General features: G+C 36.2%; 3 protein-coding genes across 4 annotated transcripts; 1 reads left to right on the top strand and 2 right to left on the bottom strand.

The window, feature by feature from the left end:
• Positions 1,348-7,068, top strand: LOC104781354 (vacuolar protein-sorting-associated protein 33 homolog). Its single transcript, XM_010506011.1, has 22 exons — positions 1,348-1,482; positions 1,565-1,604; positions 1,901-1,981; positions 2,097-2,291; positions 2,400-2,510; positions 2,625-2,690; positions 2,763-2,870; positions 2,992-3,036; positions 3,314-3,370; positions 3,715-3,809; positions 4,181-4,232; positions 4,314-4,367; positions 4,590-4,652; positions 4,768-4,874; positions 5,049-5,171; positions 5,260-5,341; positions 5,452-5,522; positions 5,952-6,032; positions 6,255-6,312; positions 6,447-6,499; positions 6,593-6,686; positions 6,779-7,068. Exons 1-22 carry the CDS (start codon positions 1,430-1,432, stop codon positions 6,866-6,868), a joined length of 1,779 nt encoding a protein of 592 aa, XP_010504313.1. The 5' UTR covers positions 1,348-1,429; the 3' UTR covers positions 6,869-7,068.
• Positions 7,172-9,984, bottom strand: LOC104781353 (U-box domain-containing protein 14). The gene is made up of 4 exons (XM_010506010.2): positions 9,539-9,984; positions 9,030-9,146; positions 8,516-8,929; positions 7,172-8,424 (listed from the first exon to the last, which is right to left on the bottom strand). Exons 1-4 carry the CDS (start codon positions 9,815-9,817, stop codon positions 7,339-7,341), a joined length of 1,896 nt encoding a protein of 631 aa, XP_010504312.1. The 5' UTR covers positions 9,818-9,984; the 3' UTR covers positions 7,172-7,338.
• LOC104781352 (ras-related protein RABF1) lies at positions 10,447-12,873 on the bottom strand. Of its 2 annotated transcripts, none has more exons than XM_010506008.2 (8): positions 12,668-12,873; positions 12,350-12,432; positions 12,140-12,223; positions 11,891-11,985; positions 11,684-11,789; positions 11,158-11,247; positions 10,979-11,065; positions 10,447-10,709 (listed from the first exon to the last, which is right to left on the bottom strand). In XM_010506008.2, the coding sequence occupies exons 1-8, from the start codon at positions 12,690-12,692 to the stop codon at positions 10,668-10,670; spliced, it is 612 nt and encodes a 203-aa protein (XP_010504310.1). In that variant the 5' UTR covers positions 12,693-12,873; the 3' UTR covers positions 10,447-10,667. The 2 variants fall into 2 exon arrangements, with proteins under 2 accessions (XP_010504310.1, XP_010504311.1); XM_010506009.1 differs by having other exon boundaries at positions 12,350-12,429.

Here is a 14,936-nt window from a genome sequence, read left to right as displayed (position 1 = left end):
ATGATGTTGTGCTCGTCAGTGCGTGGCTAAACACGAACAAGGATCCAATAGAGAGAGCCTTTTGGAGACGCATTGCATCTTATTGTGCATCAAGCCCGAAGCTTGCTGGTCAGGAAAAGAGAGAGCCCAGTCATTATAGGCAGAGGTGGAGGAAGATAAGTGATTCAGTTTTCAAGTTTGTTGGATGCTATGAGGCTGCTCTTGCAACAACAACAACAACAACAACTACTCAAAGTGCCCCCCAGAATGAGAATGATGTTATCAAGCTGGCACACGAAATTTACTTGAATGATCACAAGGTGAAGTTCACCATGGAGCATGCTTGGAGAGAGCTTCGACATGCTCCTAAATGGTGTTCATCTTCATATACTAAAACGACTGCACTTGCAAAAAAGAGAAGAAAGTGTGAGGAGCGTTCTGCACTGTCTTCAAGCTCCCACCCCCGACCACTACTAAGCCATGGAGAGGATGAAGAAGCAACAGGAGAAGACAAGTCTCTGTTGGAGTTTCAGATGGAAGAGAAGCTTAGTAAGCATAAATTGCTTGACACTCTCCTTACAAAAACACAGCCACTTAGTGAATTAGAAATGGCTTTAAAGAACAAGCTACTTAATGACCTGTTGTCAAGCTAATATATTTAGTTTTATGGAGTTTATCTACTTTGAAACGATCAAGAGATGTTTATTGTAATTTTGTGTTGCAAATCAGTAGTTTCTGGTCTTTGAAAATATCAGTTGTAGTATGAGTTTATGTTCTTTATCAATAGAGTTTTATTAGAGTTTCTGTTCTTTGACACGATCAAGAGATGATTTTGTCTGATGTGTTTTTGGACTCAGATCAAGAGATGTTCCTTGTCTCAGATGTTGATCTTGATGTTGTTTGTGTTAGATTGAGAGGATTTGAGAAGACAAGAACGAAAACTGAAATATTCATTTACATGAAATTTTTTGTTTACAAATCAAGACAAGATTGGTTTATATAGTTAACAAATAGACACGATAACACAATGACTTGATGGCTCTCTAGTGAAACATCACTAACTGCAACGTTTAGACCAAAATGTTGCAACTGTTGACCAATTTCAATTATCAACCAACAGTTTGTCTCGGATGTAACGTTGATCTTGAGGTCTGAGACACAATAAAACACATCAAGATCATGATGTTTTCATAACATATACATGCTTATATGAAAATATATTTTACCAGACTTTTTTTTTCGCACTGATACCACCAAATCCCATAGTTACGAGTTACGCGACACTTAAAATTGAATTTTAACATTATGGCCCATATATGAAGCCTATTTATACATAACAAGGCCCATTTAGAGATTTTAATTATCATCTCCACCGTGTTCTTCTTCTTCCACAGCGGTGGACTTAACACGGTGCAGGAGAAACAGCGATCAATCATCTCATCGTGTCTCAATGGCGCAGATCCCCAACTTGGAAAATGCTCCTCTCAATCTCAAATCCATTAGGTGAGTCAATCATCATAATTCAATGTTCGGTTGATCGTTTCTTCTTCTTCTTCTCCTCTCTCATATATGTTCTTTAATTCAGGGACAAGTCTCAGAAGGAGCTCGTAAACTTACTCAAAGACGTAAGCCTCGTTACTCTCTTTTTCATATGATTCCAAAAGGGTTCGCTGAGAATTGTCAATTTTAGTTTTTTTTTTCCTTTGGGGATCAATAAATGTCACATATTTGATCAAACATATCTCTATTGAGAATTTGAAAAAAACAAAAAAAAACGTCCTTTGTCTCACACTTGTACTCTGAACTCTTCTCTTTGGGATGAAACTACTGGACCAATGTCGTACCATTGAGAATGAACTTGGGAGATGATTTACAGATTCCTCAAGACTTTTTTCTTTCTATATGGTGACTTTGATTGTAGATTCGTGGAACCAAGTGTCTAGTTATTGATCCAAAGCTCAGTGGTTCCGTCTCATTGATCATCCAGACGTCTACCCTCAAGGTAATTTGTAAAATTGAAAATGTTGAGAAAAAGGAGGATCTTTTATAGGTTGAGTTTGGTTTTAACATTAGTGTTGGTCTGATTTTTTTTTTTTTTATCTTTCTTTGCTTAATAGGAACTTGGTTTGGAGTTACGGCATCTTTCTGCGGAACCAGTTCAGACTGAATGCACAAAAGTTGTTTATCTTGTTCGCTCTCAACTCAGTTTTATGAAATTCATAGCTTCTCACATTCAGAATGATATTTCAAAAGCGATTCAGAGAGACTACTACGTTTACTTTGTCCCTCGTAGTTCAGTTGCGTGTGAGAAGGTATGTGGCTCTATTTGGTCATCGTCTTATACAATGTCTGATTGTGTTTGCTTGTTTTGACCACCTTTTGAATGATGGATGATAAGTATTTTATTCTGCTAATTTCAGATTCTAGAACAGGAAAAAGTGCATAACCTGGTTACTGTGAAGGAGTTTCCTCTGTATATGGTTCCGCTAGATGAGGATGTGATTTCATTTGAGCTTGAGCTCTCTGAAAAAGTGTGTAGAACTCTCATGGGTCCAGTTCTTACTTATAACTTATGTGCCCTTTTCCTTGAGGCCTTAGAATTAGAGGTTTCCTATTTATCTTGTTCTATGGTTTTTGAATGATAGGACTGCCTTGTGGATGGGGATGTTAGCTCACTTTGGCATGTTGCAAAAGCCATACATGAGCTTGAGGTTTGTTTCTTTCATTGTTCTTTACATTAGGATCCACACAAATACTAACTCATGACTAATTCTTACTCTTAGTTTTCTTTTGGAGTTATATCGAAAGTGAGGGCAAAGGGCAAAGCGTCAGTTCGTGTTGCAGATATACTAAACCGCATGCAAGTGGAGGAACCTGTCAATTCGAATGATGTAAATTTTGCCTCAAACAGTTTGATTGTTATACTATTCAGTGACTCGGCTATCCTATATTTGTAGAAGATGTTTTAGTTTCCATTTTCCAATATTCTGAATGATGTTTGTTCTATATTAGGTGGGAAGGCCTGAAGTGGATACTCTCATTTTATTGGATAGAGAGGTAAGATTATTATGTGTATTCCTGTTATTTTAAATCCTAAAACCCAAAGATGTCCGTCAAGAATTGAATTTTAAAGAGTCCTGTCTGATGTTAACATTGGAAAGTTATTTGCTATGACGCAAACACTGGATTTGGAAATCTGCATAGAAAGGTTAAGAGGCAGAGATATTTGTTACAATCCCACTTATTCGGACTGGCTGATGCCTTTATAATGCATACTTGTAAACGATGTATTTACATGGCGCTATCAGTTTCAAATATTACTTTTCTATTTCAGGTTGACATGGTTACTCCTATGTGCTCCCAGTTAACTTATGAGGGACTGATAGACGAGGTATTGAGTAGATTTTTTCCGCAGTGCACTTTTTTAGTCTCTTGAGGGAGTGATTGTGACTTTATGTATCATAGTATTACTAGTAATCTCAGTTATATTGATTGTTTTTGGTTACTCGTCTCATAATAAAGTTTTACACAAGTGTGAGAGCCAAATTAATTCCTGCGGGCTTTGTCATTATCCTGCTGAGTTTTTGTACTTTTCCCGAATTTGGGGAAGGTAAATTTGGTGTAGAACTATTTGGTTTCATTGGCGTGCAATAATTACTAACAACAATACAAAATTTGGATTTGAATTATGGTCGATTGGGTTTTATGTTAGCTGACTCCTACGTTTCTTTAAAGTTTTTGCATATCAGTAATGGAGCTGTCGAAGTTGACTCATCTGTGATGGGTGTTCAGCAGGAGGGAAAAAAGATGAAAGTTCCCCTTAATTCAAGGTTAGTTGCTTAGCTCATATATAGATTCATTCAATCGTGTGAGACAAGTGGGGCTCTTTTTGTTTTACTTTACTAATGATTTGTGAGAGAATATGATGCATAAAATGAATTTCTTGGATTGGATAGGCACAATGTTTTGTTACTAGTCCCATGTATTATTGGTTATGCACACAAAAGAGCTTTCTAAACTGATAGCTAGATTAGACTTCCCAAGCTATCTGTTGTGTATCTGTTTATTTCATTCCAGAACTTTGTGTGGAGTGAATTTATGAATGTTGACCTAAAAACGAAAATTTGTTTACTAGCCAACACGTCCAGTTGTAGGAAACGTTTAAGTGTTAACTTTATCTCTTGGATGCTTAATTTTACAGTGATAAGTTGTTCAAGGAGACGAGAGATCTCAACTTTGAAGTCGTTGTACAGGTTGACCTTTGGCCTTTTGGCTTTCATTCTTTATGACATGTGATTCTATTTCCTCATCTTCCAGACGCAGTATGATTGCAGGTTTTACGTCAGAAAGCAACAACCATGAAGGATGACTACACTGAAATTAATTCTGTACGTTTTTCTCTCTTCCTTTAGTAGTCTTGTTTCATGGTTGAAGTTATGGTAAATACATATTTGTTTTCTAATTTCTTAGCCATCAATCAGGAGTCTTCTAAGGCACATTATTAGTTTAAGCCTGAAGAGAACTAATGATCAATCTATTCATACATTCCCCCCCTTAGATTAGTAGTTGGACCCAGATTTTGAATCGGGTATGTTTTTTTTGCTGCACAGACCCAGACAGTTTCTGAGCTAAAGGACTTTGTTAAGAAGCTTAACTCATTACCAGAGATGGCAGTAAGTATCGTCTTGTTTTCTTTACGTTACTTACTTCCTTTTCTATTATCTCACAGTTTCAGACCACAATTTAGTTTCACTTTATCCTAATCTGTAATGGTATTTTCTTTCCCAGAGGCACATACATCTTGCCCAGCACCTGACGACGTTCACATCTAAGCAATCATTTCTTTCGCAACTTGATATGGAACAAACACTTGTTGAGGCAGAAAGTTATGACATGTAAGTTTCTTCTTAAGGAAACACTTCAATTGTATTTAAATCTTCTATTCAAGGAGATTTCATGACTCCTTTTAATACAAGGGATGTGAAATAACATTTTACTTTGATGGCATAATGAATATTAAATTTTATGGTATGATTGATTATTATTAACTCTCTAGTTTTTAAATGCAGATGCTTTGAGTACATAGAAGAGATGATCCATAAACAAGAGCCTCTCACTAATGTCTTACGTCTATTAGTTCTATTTTCTGTTACAAACTCAGGGCTACCTAAAAAGCAATTTGATTATATAAGGCAAGTTAAGCTTCCATCAGGCCTTCTGTATTGTATATTTCAATTATCTTTTTTTAATCAATTCTTGTCTTTGGGTCTCAACTTCCAGAACGGAACTCCTCCACAGCTATGGATTTGAGCATGTGGTCACATTGAACAACTTGGAAAAAGCAGGATTGTTGAAGAAGCAGGTTTGGTTATTCTTTGGCTTCCGTTTAGAATTGAGTTAATTACTTTTACTCTATGGTTAGGTAAGTTTGACATTCTACTGGCCCGTTGTACCTTCGTTTGGTTCCGACAGGAATTTAAAAGCAACTGGCTGACAGTGAAACGTACACTGAAACTTATAGTTGAAGAAACTGATAAGTCGAGGTATCTTCTTTTGCGTTATGCTTTCTCTACTGAATACATGCTATACTTCATTGATTTTGTTAATGGGATTAAGCTTATGAAGTATGTCCAGATGTCTAGTCCAGAAATATGCAAACTCGAAAGCTCTATTTCCATTCCTATATCTGCAGATACCCTTCGTAATCTATAATTCATGATCTAACGACAGCATTGGCTCTATTCTTCTAATGCATGATCTAACAATACAATTGGCTAAATATTCAGTTTCGTAGCATTTGTATCAGTTTTTCCTTGTTTGTGGCTAATGCGATCATGCTTTTTTCATATGGTACATTTTTGCTTTCATTTTGTGTCTGCATAAATCTGATTTGCTAGGTCTTGCACCAAGTTTTATTAGTGATGAAGTGAAGTGCTTATATCATGTCGATTTCGACATAATTTCTTGTGCAGGCATGATGATATTGCTTATGTCTATTCTGGATATGCTCCTCTTAGCATTCGTCTTATCCAACAAGCTATTCATTCTGGATGGTTAGTATGTTCTTGCATTCTATCCGAAACTTTTGCCTATGTAGCCTGTTAAAGTAACACTTTCGCTTTCCTAAATAAGAAAATTACATGATGCAAAATAAAAAACTGCCGGAACTTGAGAAACCTTTTTTTTTCTTTTGCACGTAAGAGAGCTTTTACTAATCCATAATAGATGAATGTTGAAAGAAATTGGTTTATTTGATGACTCAATCTACCTTACAGGCGCCCTATGGAAGACATTTTGAAACTGTTGCCAGGACCACATTTGGAAACTAAAAGAGTCAGTACAGTTCCTCCTTTACCCAATTTAGAGAGATAAAATGAAAAGGCTTCCATATATGTTATGCTATTATAGCTTCTCTTTTCGACTATTTGTCGATTGCAAATATATCACTATATACCTTCTCTGTGCAGAGTGGATTCCCAAGTAGTCCATCAGTTGATTCATTGCATGGTGCTTCAAATGGGTAAAAATTTTGCTGCAACAAATGTAGTTTCTTCAAAACGTTAAAACATTGAACTGTTTTAATGGTGAGGGGTTTTATGTGACATCATCATAGGGTTGCTGATGGAAGACGCTCAATCATTCTTGTTGTCTTCATTGGAGGTGTAACATTTGCTGAGATCTCTGCTCTACGGTATCTCGCCTCGAAGGTAATATGCAAACTTCAAGAGCTCATTATTAAAAGGTAACTCGTTTTGTCAGCTGAATCCTCCAATCTTGTGTCTGCATAATTAATTTTCAGGAAGGAATGGCTTATGATTTGATTATTGCTACAACAAAAATCGTCAATGGCGCAACATTGATAGAAACATTCATGGAAAAACTAGGCTGATTCGTAACAGAGTATGTTTCATCTTTTTCTCTTTTGAGCTTGTGTGTGTTGATTTATTTATTTTTTTGTATGTCTTCTGGATCATTTTGGTTGCCGACTGAAAATTATTCGAATGTTGTAGAGTATTCCAGTTTATCTTTTTGGAGTGAGATACAACATGATCTTCTTGTACAAATTCAATGATGTTTTCTTGATACATCTTTCATAATTAAATGGACAAACATATGATTTGTATTAGATGTGTAAAAAAACGATACCAAACTTGATAAAATGGACCTAATAATACTTGAAAACAAACGCAAATAAAAATAGGTTTGTTTATAAATATCAAATAAAATTATACACAAATTTGAGTCAATAATTACACATAACGTCATTACATAAGATTACTTTGTCAGACTCAATCCAAAGTTACCTATACACATACCCTACACTGAAACAAACAACAGCATTCCACAAGAGCGAGGCTTTCATGAAACAGTAGATACTACAACACCTTCGATTTGCTGAATGAGCTCCAACAAGCTCGCAGCTTTCCTCTTTGCTCTATCAGTTCCATTCTCTGTAAGTTCCTTCAAGGCAATATCTGCACCAACCTCTCTTGCTACATTTAGCCTCTCCATATTCCCAATACATAGATACCAAAGTATTGCTGCAGCATTTTCCCGGTTCCTCGGTGACCCTGTCCTAATAATATCAACCAACACAGGGATCGAATCTGCTTCAGCTATCGCTGTTTTCCCTTCTTGGTTTGTCGAAAGAATAGCTAAAATGGCTAGAGCCTCATCCACCATTCCGCCACCTGCATCTTTCAGTAATCTGGTCAGAGGATCAACAATACCGCCTTTAACCGCCCTTGATTTGTTCCCCTGGTATATGCATAAATTGAAAATCGCTGTTGCAGCATCTTTTTTGCCTCTTCGGGTTCCTTCCTCGAGCAAGCTTATAAGGGCTTGGATAGCTCCAGCAGCACCTATTGTCACTTTGTTTTCATCTATAACAGATAAACTGAAAAGGGTTGCAGCTGCGTTCTCTCTAGCCTCCATGCTTCCGTTTCTAAGCACTTCTACTATATCCGTTATGGCTCCTGCATCAACGATGGCTCCTTTGTTCCCTTCATTTATAGAAAGATTGAGAAGAGCCGTCACAGAATGTTCTTGTGTCCGAGGATCTGGTGAGGATAGAAGATCTACAAGGTATGGTATGGCTCCAGCTTCAGCGATACAAACTCTGTTATCCACGTTCCTCTTGGCTAGTAACCGTAATTCTCCAGCTGCAGCTCTTTGCTGTTCTGTAGTACCGTTGTCCAATTTATCTAACAAGGAAAGGACAAACGCTCGATCACAATCTGAAGAGCTGCTTCCTCCTAGTTTTGTGGTTCTGCAGCTCCCTTGATTTTGCGGTAACTCAATGCCGTTGCTTTCACACCACAGAGCAATGAGACTCTTTAACACGTAATTCGGTGTTAATCCAGCATGCAAAAGTGTCTCCTGAGATTTCGGACAGGTTTTATGACCAGCATCCAGCCACTTCTGAATGGATGATCTTTCATATGTCTACAAGGTCAAAAAAATCAGCTATAACAACAAACACACAAGTGTAATAATCAAATTCACTACAATGCACAAGGAACTTGCAAAACCAGACCTGGCCAGTGGAGACGATAACAGGATCTTTCATCAGTTCAAGTGATATCGGACAACGAAAATACTCTGGTATAACAGGAGAACGATGTCTCGAAATGATTCGGTTGCCGGTGGATGTATCGGGTTCTGAACTTTCCATAGTTGCACAGTCTACCAGCTTTTTAAGAAGTGAGGACATCCTTTGGAAATAGTCATCAGGGTCCCCATCATATGAAAGAAAATATTCATGTATTGCATGCGATTCTTTCTTCAGCTCATCGATGGTACTGAGTTGGAGTTCCTGTGATAGTCTTTTGAGGATTTTAGGGTCAGGATCCATCACATTCTCTACAATGTCTAGATCATGGCTAAGCTGTACATCAGACTCATCCCCTCTTTCTTTTGCTCTCTTGAACTGAGAATGCAGAAGCTCTACCTACAAATTCAGAGAGCAAACAGATTTAACCAACAGAAAGAAAGAAATAGAAAACTCTCTGAATCTTCAAACCACAAAAACCATATGCCTTGGGAAATACCTGTTCTTTGACCTCCTCTGATACCTCAATCTTATCATAAGGAATCTGACTTAACGCTGCTTCTATCTCCACTGTCATGTCGCGAAACTTCTGCACAATAGAACCCCTATCGAAGACCTGCCAGCAGAGAGAACATGGAAAAAAGGGTCTCAACTTTTTCATTCAAGGTGAATTCTTGGAGCTATAGAGACGGTAGTGAGCTCACATACAATAAACAAATCACACAATTCTACATAAATCATTGATCACCAAAGCAATGACAACTACAATAACATATTTTTGCAGAACATCAAAATACATAAGACGAAATGCTAGTGAATCTAAAACAATATGACTCTTCACCATAAACGAGAATAGAAAGACAAAGACAAACAGCAAAAACCCTAAACACCAAAATCTTTAAAACCCTCGAAATAGAAAGAAAACAATGGAAAATTTGCTAACTTTGCCAAAGAGTTTACAAATAATAAAAACCTTAAAGAAGAGAGGCAAAGTAATGAGTGGGTAACCTGAAAAAGCTTGCTTCCTCCATTGACCGATCGAAAAAGCTCAAGACTTGAATCAAGAGCGATGCTCATAACCTTGAACCCTAGAATCTGATCATCCTCCAATTCTACATTGACGTCAATCAATTCCTCGAAGAAAGGGCTGAGAAGCGTGATCCTACGAACAAGATCGCCTTGGATCCTCCCAATGAAACCCCTCGAAGACGAAAACCCAGAAATTGCTTTGACAGAGTCAACGATTCGACTCATCAGCTCCTCGTGGGAACAATTCGTTAATCCCATCTCTTAGATTTTGCTCCCCGGGGCTTCTCAAAGGGGTTTTAAAGAAACAAAATAAGAATCTCCTTGGTGAAGGAGGAACAAATACACATTACAGTTTATTATTACAACCAAACGTGACAAAGAAATACGTGTTTGGACATGAAAATGTCACTTTTTGTCCATTTTCAGACCAATCAATAATGACATTAACAAGTTTCTATTTTAGTTTGTCGTTTTTAAGTTTATATATCTAAGCATTTGATCTATATTATTCATGTTTATTGTGTATTTTAATTGAAGTTGATCAAAACAAACATAATATTAAGAGAAGTCAAAACCTTCGGACCACGACCTCTGAGTAGGTCTAGTTATGAAGAATCGTCTCATGTGTTGTAATGACCGTTTGTATGTAGTGGATGTCTCAAACCTGCTTTAGTCTCTTTGAAATGGTCAAGTTATTTCTTAATTTAGGTTTTTATTGAGTATAAAAGTCAAAACCTAAATTATGGAATCATCTCTCTCTCATGTGCTATGATCTTTGAATCTACCTGTTACTAAATTTGCCAACAATGCATGCATTGATCATTTGAACTTCGAAGTAAGCTTTACTCTTCTCTACTTCTGATGGAATCACATGAACCCTACTCATATATGTACTGATGATTCATTGCTTAATTTAACTTGGGTTTTCACTTTTGAGGTTCGCAATATATTCCCCAGTTCCATTCAACATCAAATCTTCACATTATACAACACACATATAGAGAATTATTGTTGTTGAACATTACATTTAAAGTATGAAAAGATTAGTAGTACGGAAACAGGTTTTCTTTGCTTTCCCTGAAGATGAGATGATTCAGCAACACTCCAATCATGACGAAGGAGTAGGACGAGGTAGCCTTTTGCCAATTTCCTATCAGACATGTACACTCCCAACAAGTTAGATCCATATACACCAAAAACCATGTCAAAATAACTTTTATAACGCTCGTTTTCAACAAGTTACTAAATGGAATCCTGGAAGTTGCTAGAAAATAATAAGATAACACAATCAGTAACCAAAGATCTCACTGCCTATCACATTTTCATTCTCCATATCCAAGGTAACGGATGACAAAAGCTCAGTAAATGCATATGACAAGACCATAGATCATAATCCAGAGGCAATAAAGATATGCTTACCTCAAACAGTTCATTTATGTTATCTGCTGTCTTGGCTGACGTCTCAATAAAGAACATGCTGTTCTTCTCTGCAAGCTCCATCCCATCCTGTTTTCAGAGAAAATGTGATTTGCGCTGAAGAAGCAAGTGACAACAAAATGGTCTACTGAATCTAGATGAAATTTTTTATGCATACTCACCTCAGTTGGTACTTCTCTTTTTTCATGTAGATCAGCTTTGTTACCAACCAAAGCCATAACAATATCTGGGCTTCCATGCTTTTGCAATTCCTATCAGATTTAAGGGCAGGGGGTAAACAACAGCACTAGAGAAACAAAATGTTAATATCCTTCCTACACGGAGTTGTACCAAATGGTTTCATGGTATTGAGCCAGGGTGCACATTAATAGGTCAGAAAGGTCAGAGAAGTCGACAAGTTGCTCAACAATCACAGTACGGTATCCTAGTATATTCTATGTCTGAGTAAAAAAAGCTGGCTTATGTTTGGATATATCGTTTCCTCTGAGTGGCTGTCATAAAGGATGGCAAGTCACTCGACTATATCAGCAACAAGATAGCTGCCAAGTTGGAGGAATTTGGGCAAATCAATGTTACAGTCATTTCAATTTTCACTCTTCCTATGGTTCAAAAATTTTCAGCTCAGAAGCGATTGCATGAATCCTAAGAACATAAAGGAAATGGAACCCTTTGAAAATGAAAACATACCTTAACCCAATACTGTGCTTTCTTGAATGATTCAGGGCTGGTTATATCATATACAATAACAGCAACTCCAGCTCCACGATAGTATAGTGGTGCAAGAGCAGAATACCTATAAAATGAAGTGAATACAGATTAGTCCTAGCAAGCAGGCAAAGCGTTTATATAACAAACTAAGCACACACAAAAAAATCTGCGCAAAGGATGTAACACCTTTCCTGCCCAGCTGTATCCCATATTTCAAACTTCACTGTGGTAGAGTCTTGCAAGGCTATTGTTTGGGACAAGAACGAGGCTCCAACAGTTACCTGATAATACATAACTAGTAGTTTTAAGATTCAAAGCAGATAAGAATACTGTTTATACCCATTCACATGCCACATATCAGACCACAGAGTTCTAAAAACAAGTGTTGAGATAGGTCAATAAAAGACAATTAGATAACAAGGTTTTTTTACTTACCTTAGATGTAGCATCAAACTGACCTCGTACAAATCGAAGGACAATACAGCTTTTACCGACCCCAGAATCACCTAATAGAACTAACTGCATTCAAGTGAATCCAACAGTAAGTGGGTTTGTTGTCTCTTGAGATCTCATGAATCAGTCAAGCAACAAAAGCAGTCACAACATCTCTTAATAAAAAATGAGAGCAAAAAACAATAATGGCACCTTAACACGTAGATTTGTGGCATCAGCTGAAACAGCATTCTCAGAATTGTTAAGACCACTTAACGTTCCAGAGTTCCTCTCTGCTACTCACACAAAACACAATAATCTCCAATTAAGACGATTCGCAAACCCTAACACCCAATAATCAAAATCCCCAATTTTTCGGGAAGCTTCTCTAATTCAACCCCAGATTATGAAAATTGGTGATGATATTACTCGAGGGTCTCTAAAAATTCTCAATTTTGATTCCAAAATCGGGAAAGAAATAAAAAAATCAACAAAATACAGAGAGAACAAAAAAAAAAAAAAAAAACTTGCCTGGAAGAGAAGCAGCACATCCCATAATTGACCCCTAAATAGATAATTAAGGAAATTACAGCTGAGAGATGATCGTTTCCAAGTTTTGGTCGCCGTTGGTGGCGAGTTGAAGACGACGACGACGACGAAGAAGAAAGAATCTTCAAATTAAAACTTTTGAATCGATTTTTTTTTTATCGTGCAGCTTGACTCCTACCAACGTTTATCGAGTTTCTTTTTTTCTTTTTCTTTATTAAAAGGCTCTTTTTAGGGAACCAATTTCCAAATTATTTTATAGATCATGGATGTTTTTTTTTTTTTTCAGATACATGGATTTTTGCATTTTCCACACAGTAATAATTTGTGAACAAAATTATTTACGTCATTTATTTAGAGAGAACAAACAAAAATATATATCAAGAAAAAAAAACTCATCAATTACAGTACGTAAATAGTGATTAGTGAAAACTGAAAAGTGAAAACCTAATAAATAATTAATCATTAAAATAATTACAGTTTTACTGTAATTGTTCTAAAATAATTTGGAAATTGGTCAAAGCTTCAGAAACCAGTATAATTATTGGAAGACAATTATTTAGTTAGTAGTTACGGTACCAACAAAAAGAAAACTGATTGTTTAGTTATTGTCATTATTGGTATTTATTAGTATATAATATGACTGTTTGCTCGGAAACTCTTCGAGCATCTCATATTTATCGATTGCAATTGAGAGCACAACATAAAACGTTTTCTTGTGAGAGCTTTTTTTTGGACAAAAGTTGTGAGAGCTAAGAAAAAACAAATTGTGTTGATAAATTCTAAACAACAACTTTATCTATAAATTTACTTTTTTCTTTTTTTTCTTTCATATATTATTTAACATTGCTAAATATTATACACGAGAGTACAAACACAATTAATTAAAGAATACATGCATACATGGGTTTTATTCAAGAAATAACCCAAGCATAGAGAGAAATATATATATATATATATATATATTTGAAAAAGATCAAGGGTGAAAGTTATACATACAAGCATATCAAATTCATGAGATATTGTAGGGGATTCGTTACTTCAAGGCTCAGGAATGGCTTTCTCTGTTGTAGAACAAAGTGTTGAACCTAAAGGATGACTGTTAATGTAGCGGCTAGGAGCTGAATTAAAGTGAAATCCTTTTGGCAAACAATCGTTCACGGATCCACCGCGAAATGCGTCTTGTTCACCACCGCTTGTGTAAATGGTATTCGTGCTCGTGTGCCCTGGATTCTTGAGTTCTAATAAAGGCCTCGATGCACATACAAAGTTTGTCCGAGGAGAAAAAATGAAAAGAGACATATAGAGCAACACAACGAAGGAAATGTAGCTCGGCATTTACTAACTGAGTTTAGCTATCAACCTTTGCGCTATAGTTTCTTGTGTTCTTGATGGGGAAGATTTATATATTATGGCTCTATATGACTATATATATATATGTGTGTGTGTGTGTGTGTGTGTGTGTGTGTGCAATTGCTTGTGATCTTTGTATTGACCAAGTTACGTATGTGTATTCTTGCGTGGTCGGCGTCGAAATAGAAACTTCGAACACTTTTTTGATAATGCTCGTGCTTCTCTTTACTCCAAACCTTCTCCAAACTTTGATTTTTCCAAGTCACAATTCCACGTTACTATTCGATTTATTTCAACCTACGATTTTTAAAAAGAAATATGAAGAAAAAAAGGCATAATCAAACTATTACAATAATAGTTGACAATAAAAAGGTTTATACTAACAAAGAAAAATCTGAAAGTAGCTAGAAATGGTTTAGTGCAATTATACTTGCTAACAAAACATTAAAATTTAGATTTTGTATAAGTGTCTACGATTATCTAATGGTTAATAAATACATAATTACGAAATATTTATATATATTGTGTAATAATAAGAAAAAATATATAGATATAATTGAAAGAAAAAAAAATTTGTCCGACGTGGATAATAGAACTGCAGATCAAAACATGGGAAGAGAGGGAGAATCTAATTGTACACCTAAATTAGATCCTAAAGGCTGATCTAAAGTTGACAAGTGTTAAATTATTAAACTCATGCTATTAGATCTTCTCTCTGTTTACTACAACTACATAATCTGTGAGATCTAACCATCTAAACCAATAAGAGAAAAACATCTGGATTATGGAACCAATAAGTGAACAACATGTGGATGATGATGACACGTCAAATATTGTAATCTCATGTCTAATGTACCGGTTACATGAGTGAGTTGTCCTTGCCACGAGTCCCAAATGTTTC

Source organism: Camelina sativa, chromosome 4 (genome assembly GCF_000633955.1).
Source record: "Camelina sativa cultivar DH55 chromosome 4, Cs, whole genome shotgun sequence".
NCBI lineage: Eukaryota > Viridiplantae > Streptophyta > Magnoliopsida > Brassicales > Brassicaceae > Camelina > Camelina sativa.
This window is presented reverse-complemented; position numbering and strand designations above follow the sequence as displayed.

Excerpts from the sequence above, each read along its gene's own strand:
- LOC104781353 (XM_010506010.2), bottom strand. The coding sequence starts at position 9,817 with ATGGGATTAACGAATTGTTCCCACGAGGAGCTGATGAGTCGAATCGTT. Across the intron at positions 9,147-9,538 it reads GAGGAAGCAAGCTTTTTCAG|GTCTTCGATAGGGGTTCTAT; the intron begins GTTACCCACTCA and ends CTCTGCTGGCAG. Across the intron at positions 8,930-9,029 it reads CAGAGGAGGTCAAAGAACAG|GTAGAGCTTCTGCATTCTCA; the intron begins GTATTTCCCAAG and ends CTGAATTTGTAG.
- LOC104781354 (XM_010506011.1), top strand. The coding sequence starts at position 1,430 with ATGGCGCAGATCCCCAACTTGGAAAATGCTCCTCTCAATCTCAAATCC. Across the intron at positions 4,233-4,313 it reads ACTTTGAAGTCGTTGTACAG|GTTTTACGTCAGAAAGCAAC; the intron begins GTTGACCTTTGG and ends GTATGATTGCAG. Across the intron at positions 6,500-6,592 it reads TTGCATGGTGCTTCAAATGG|GGTTGCTGATGGAAGACGCT; the intron begins GTAAAAATTTTG and ends ACATCATCATAG.
- LOC104781352 (XM_010506008.2), bottom strand. The coding sequence starts at position 12,692 with ATGGGATGTGCTGCTTCTCTTCCAG. Across the intron at positions 12,433-12,667 it reads ATGTGCTGCTTCTCTTCCAG|CAGAGAGGAACTCTGGAACG; the intron begins GCAAGTTTTTTT and ends TTGTGTGAGTAG. Across the intron at positions 10,710-10,978 it reads ACATAAATGAACTGTTTGAG|GAAATTGGCAAAAGGCTACC; the intron begins GTAAGCATATCT and ends CATGTCTGATAG.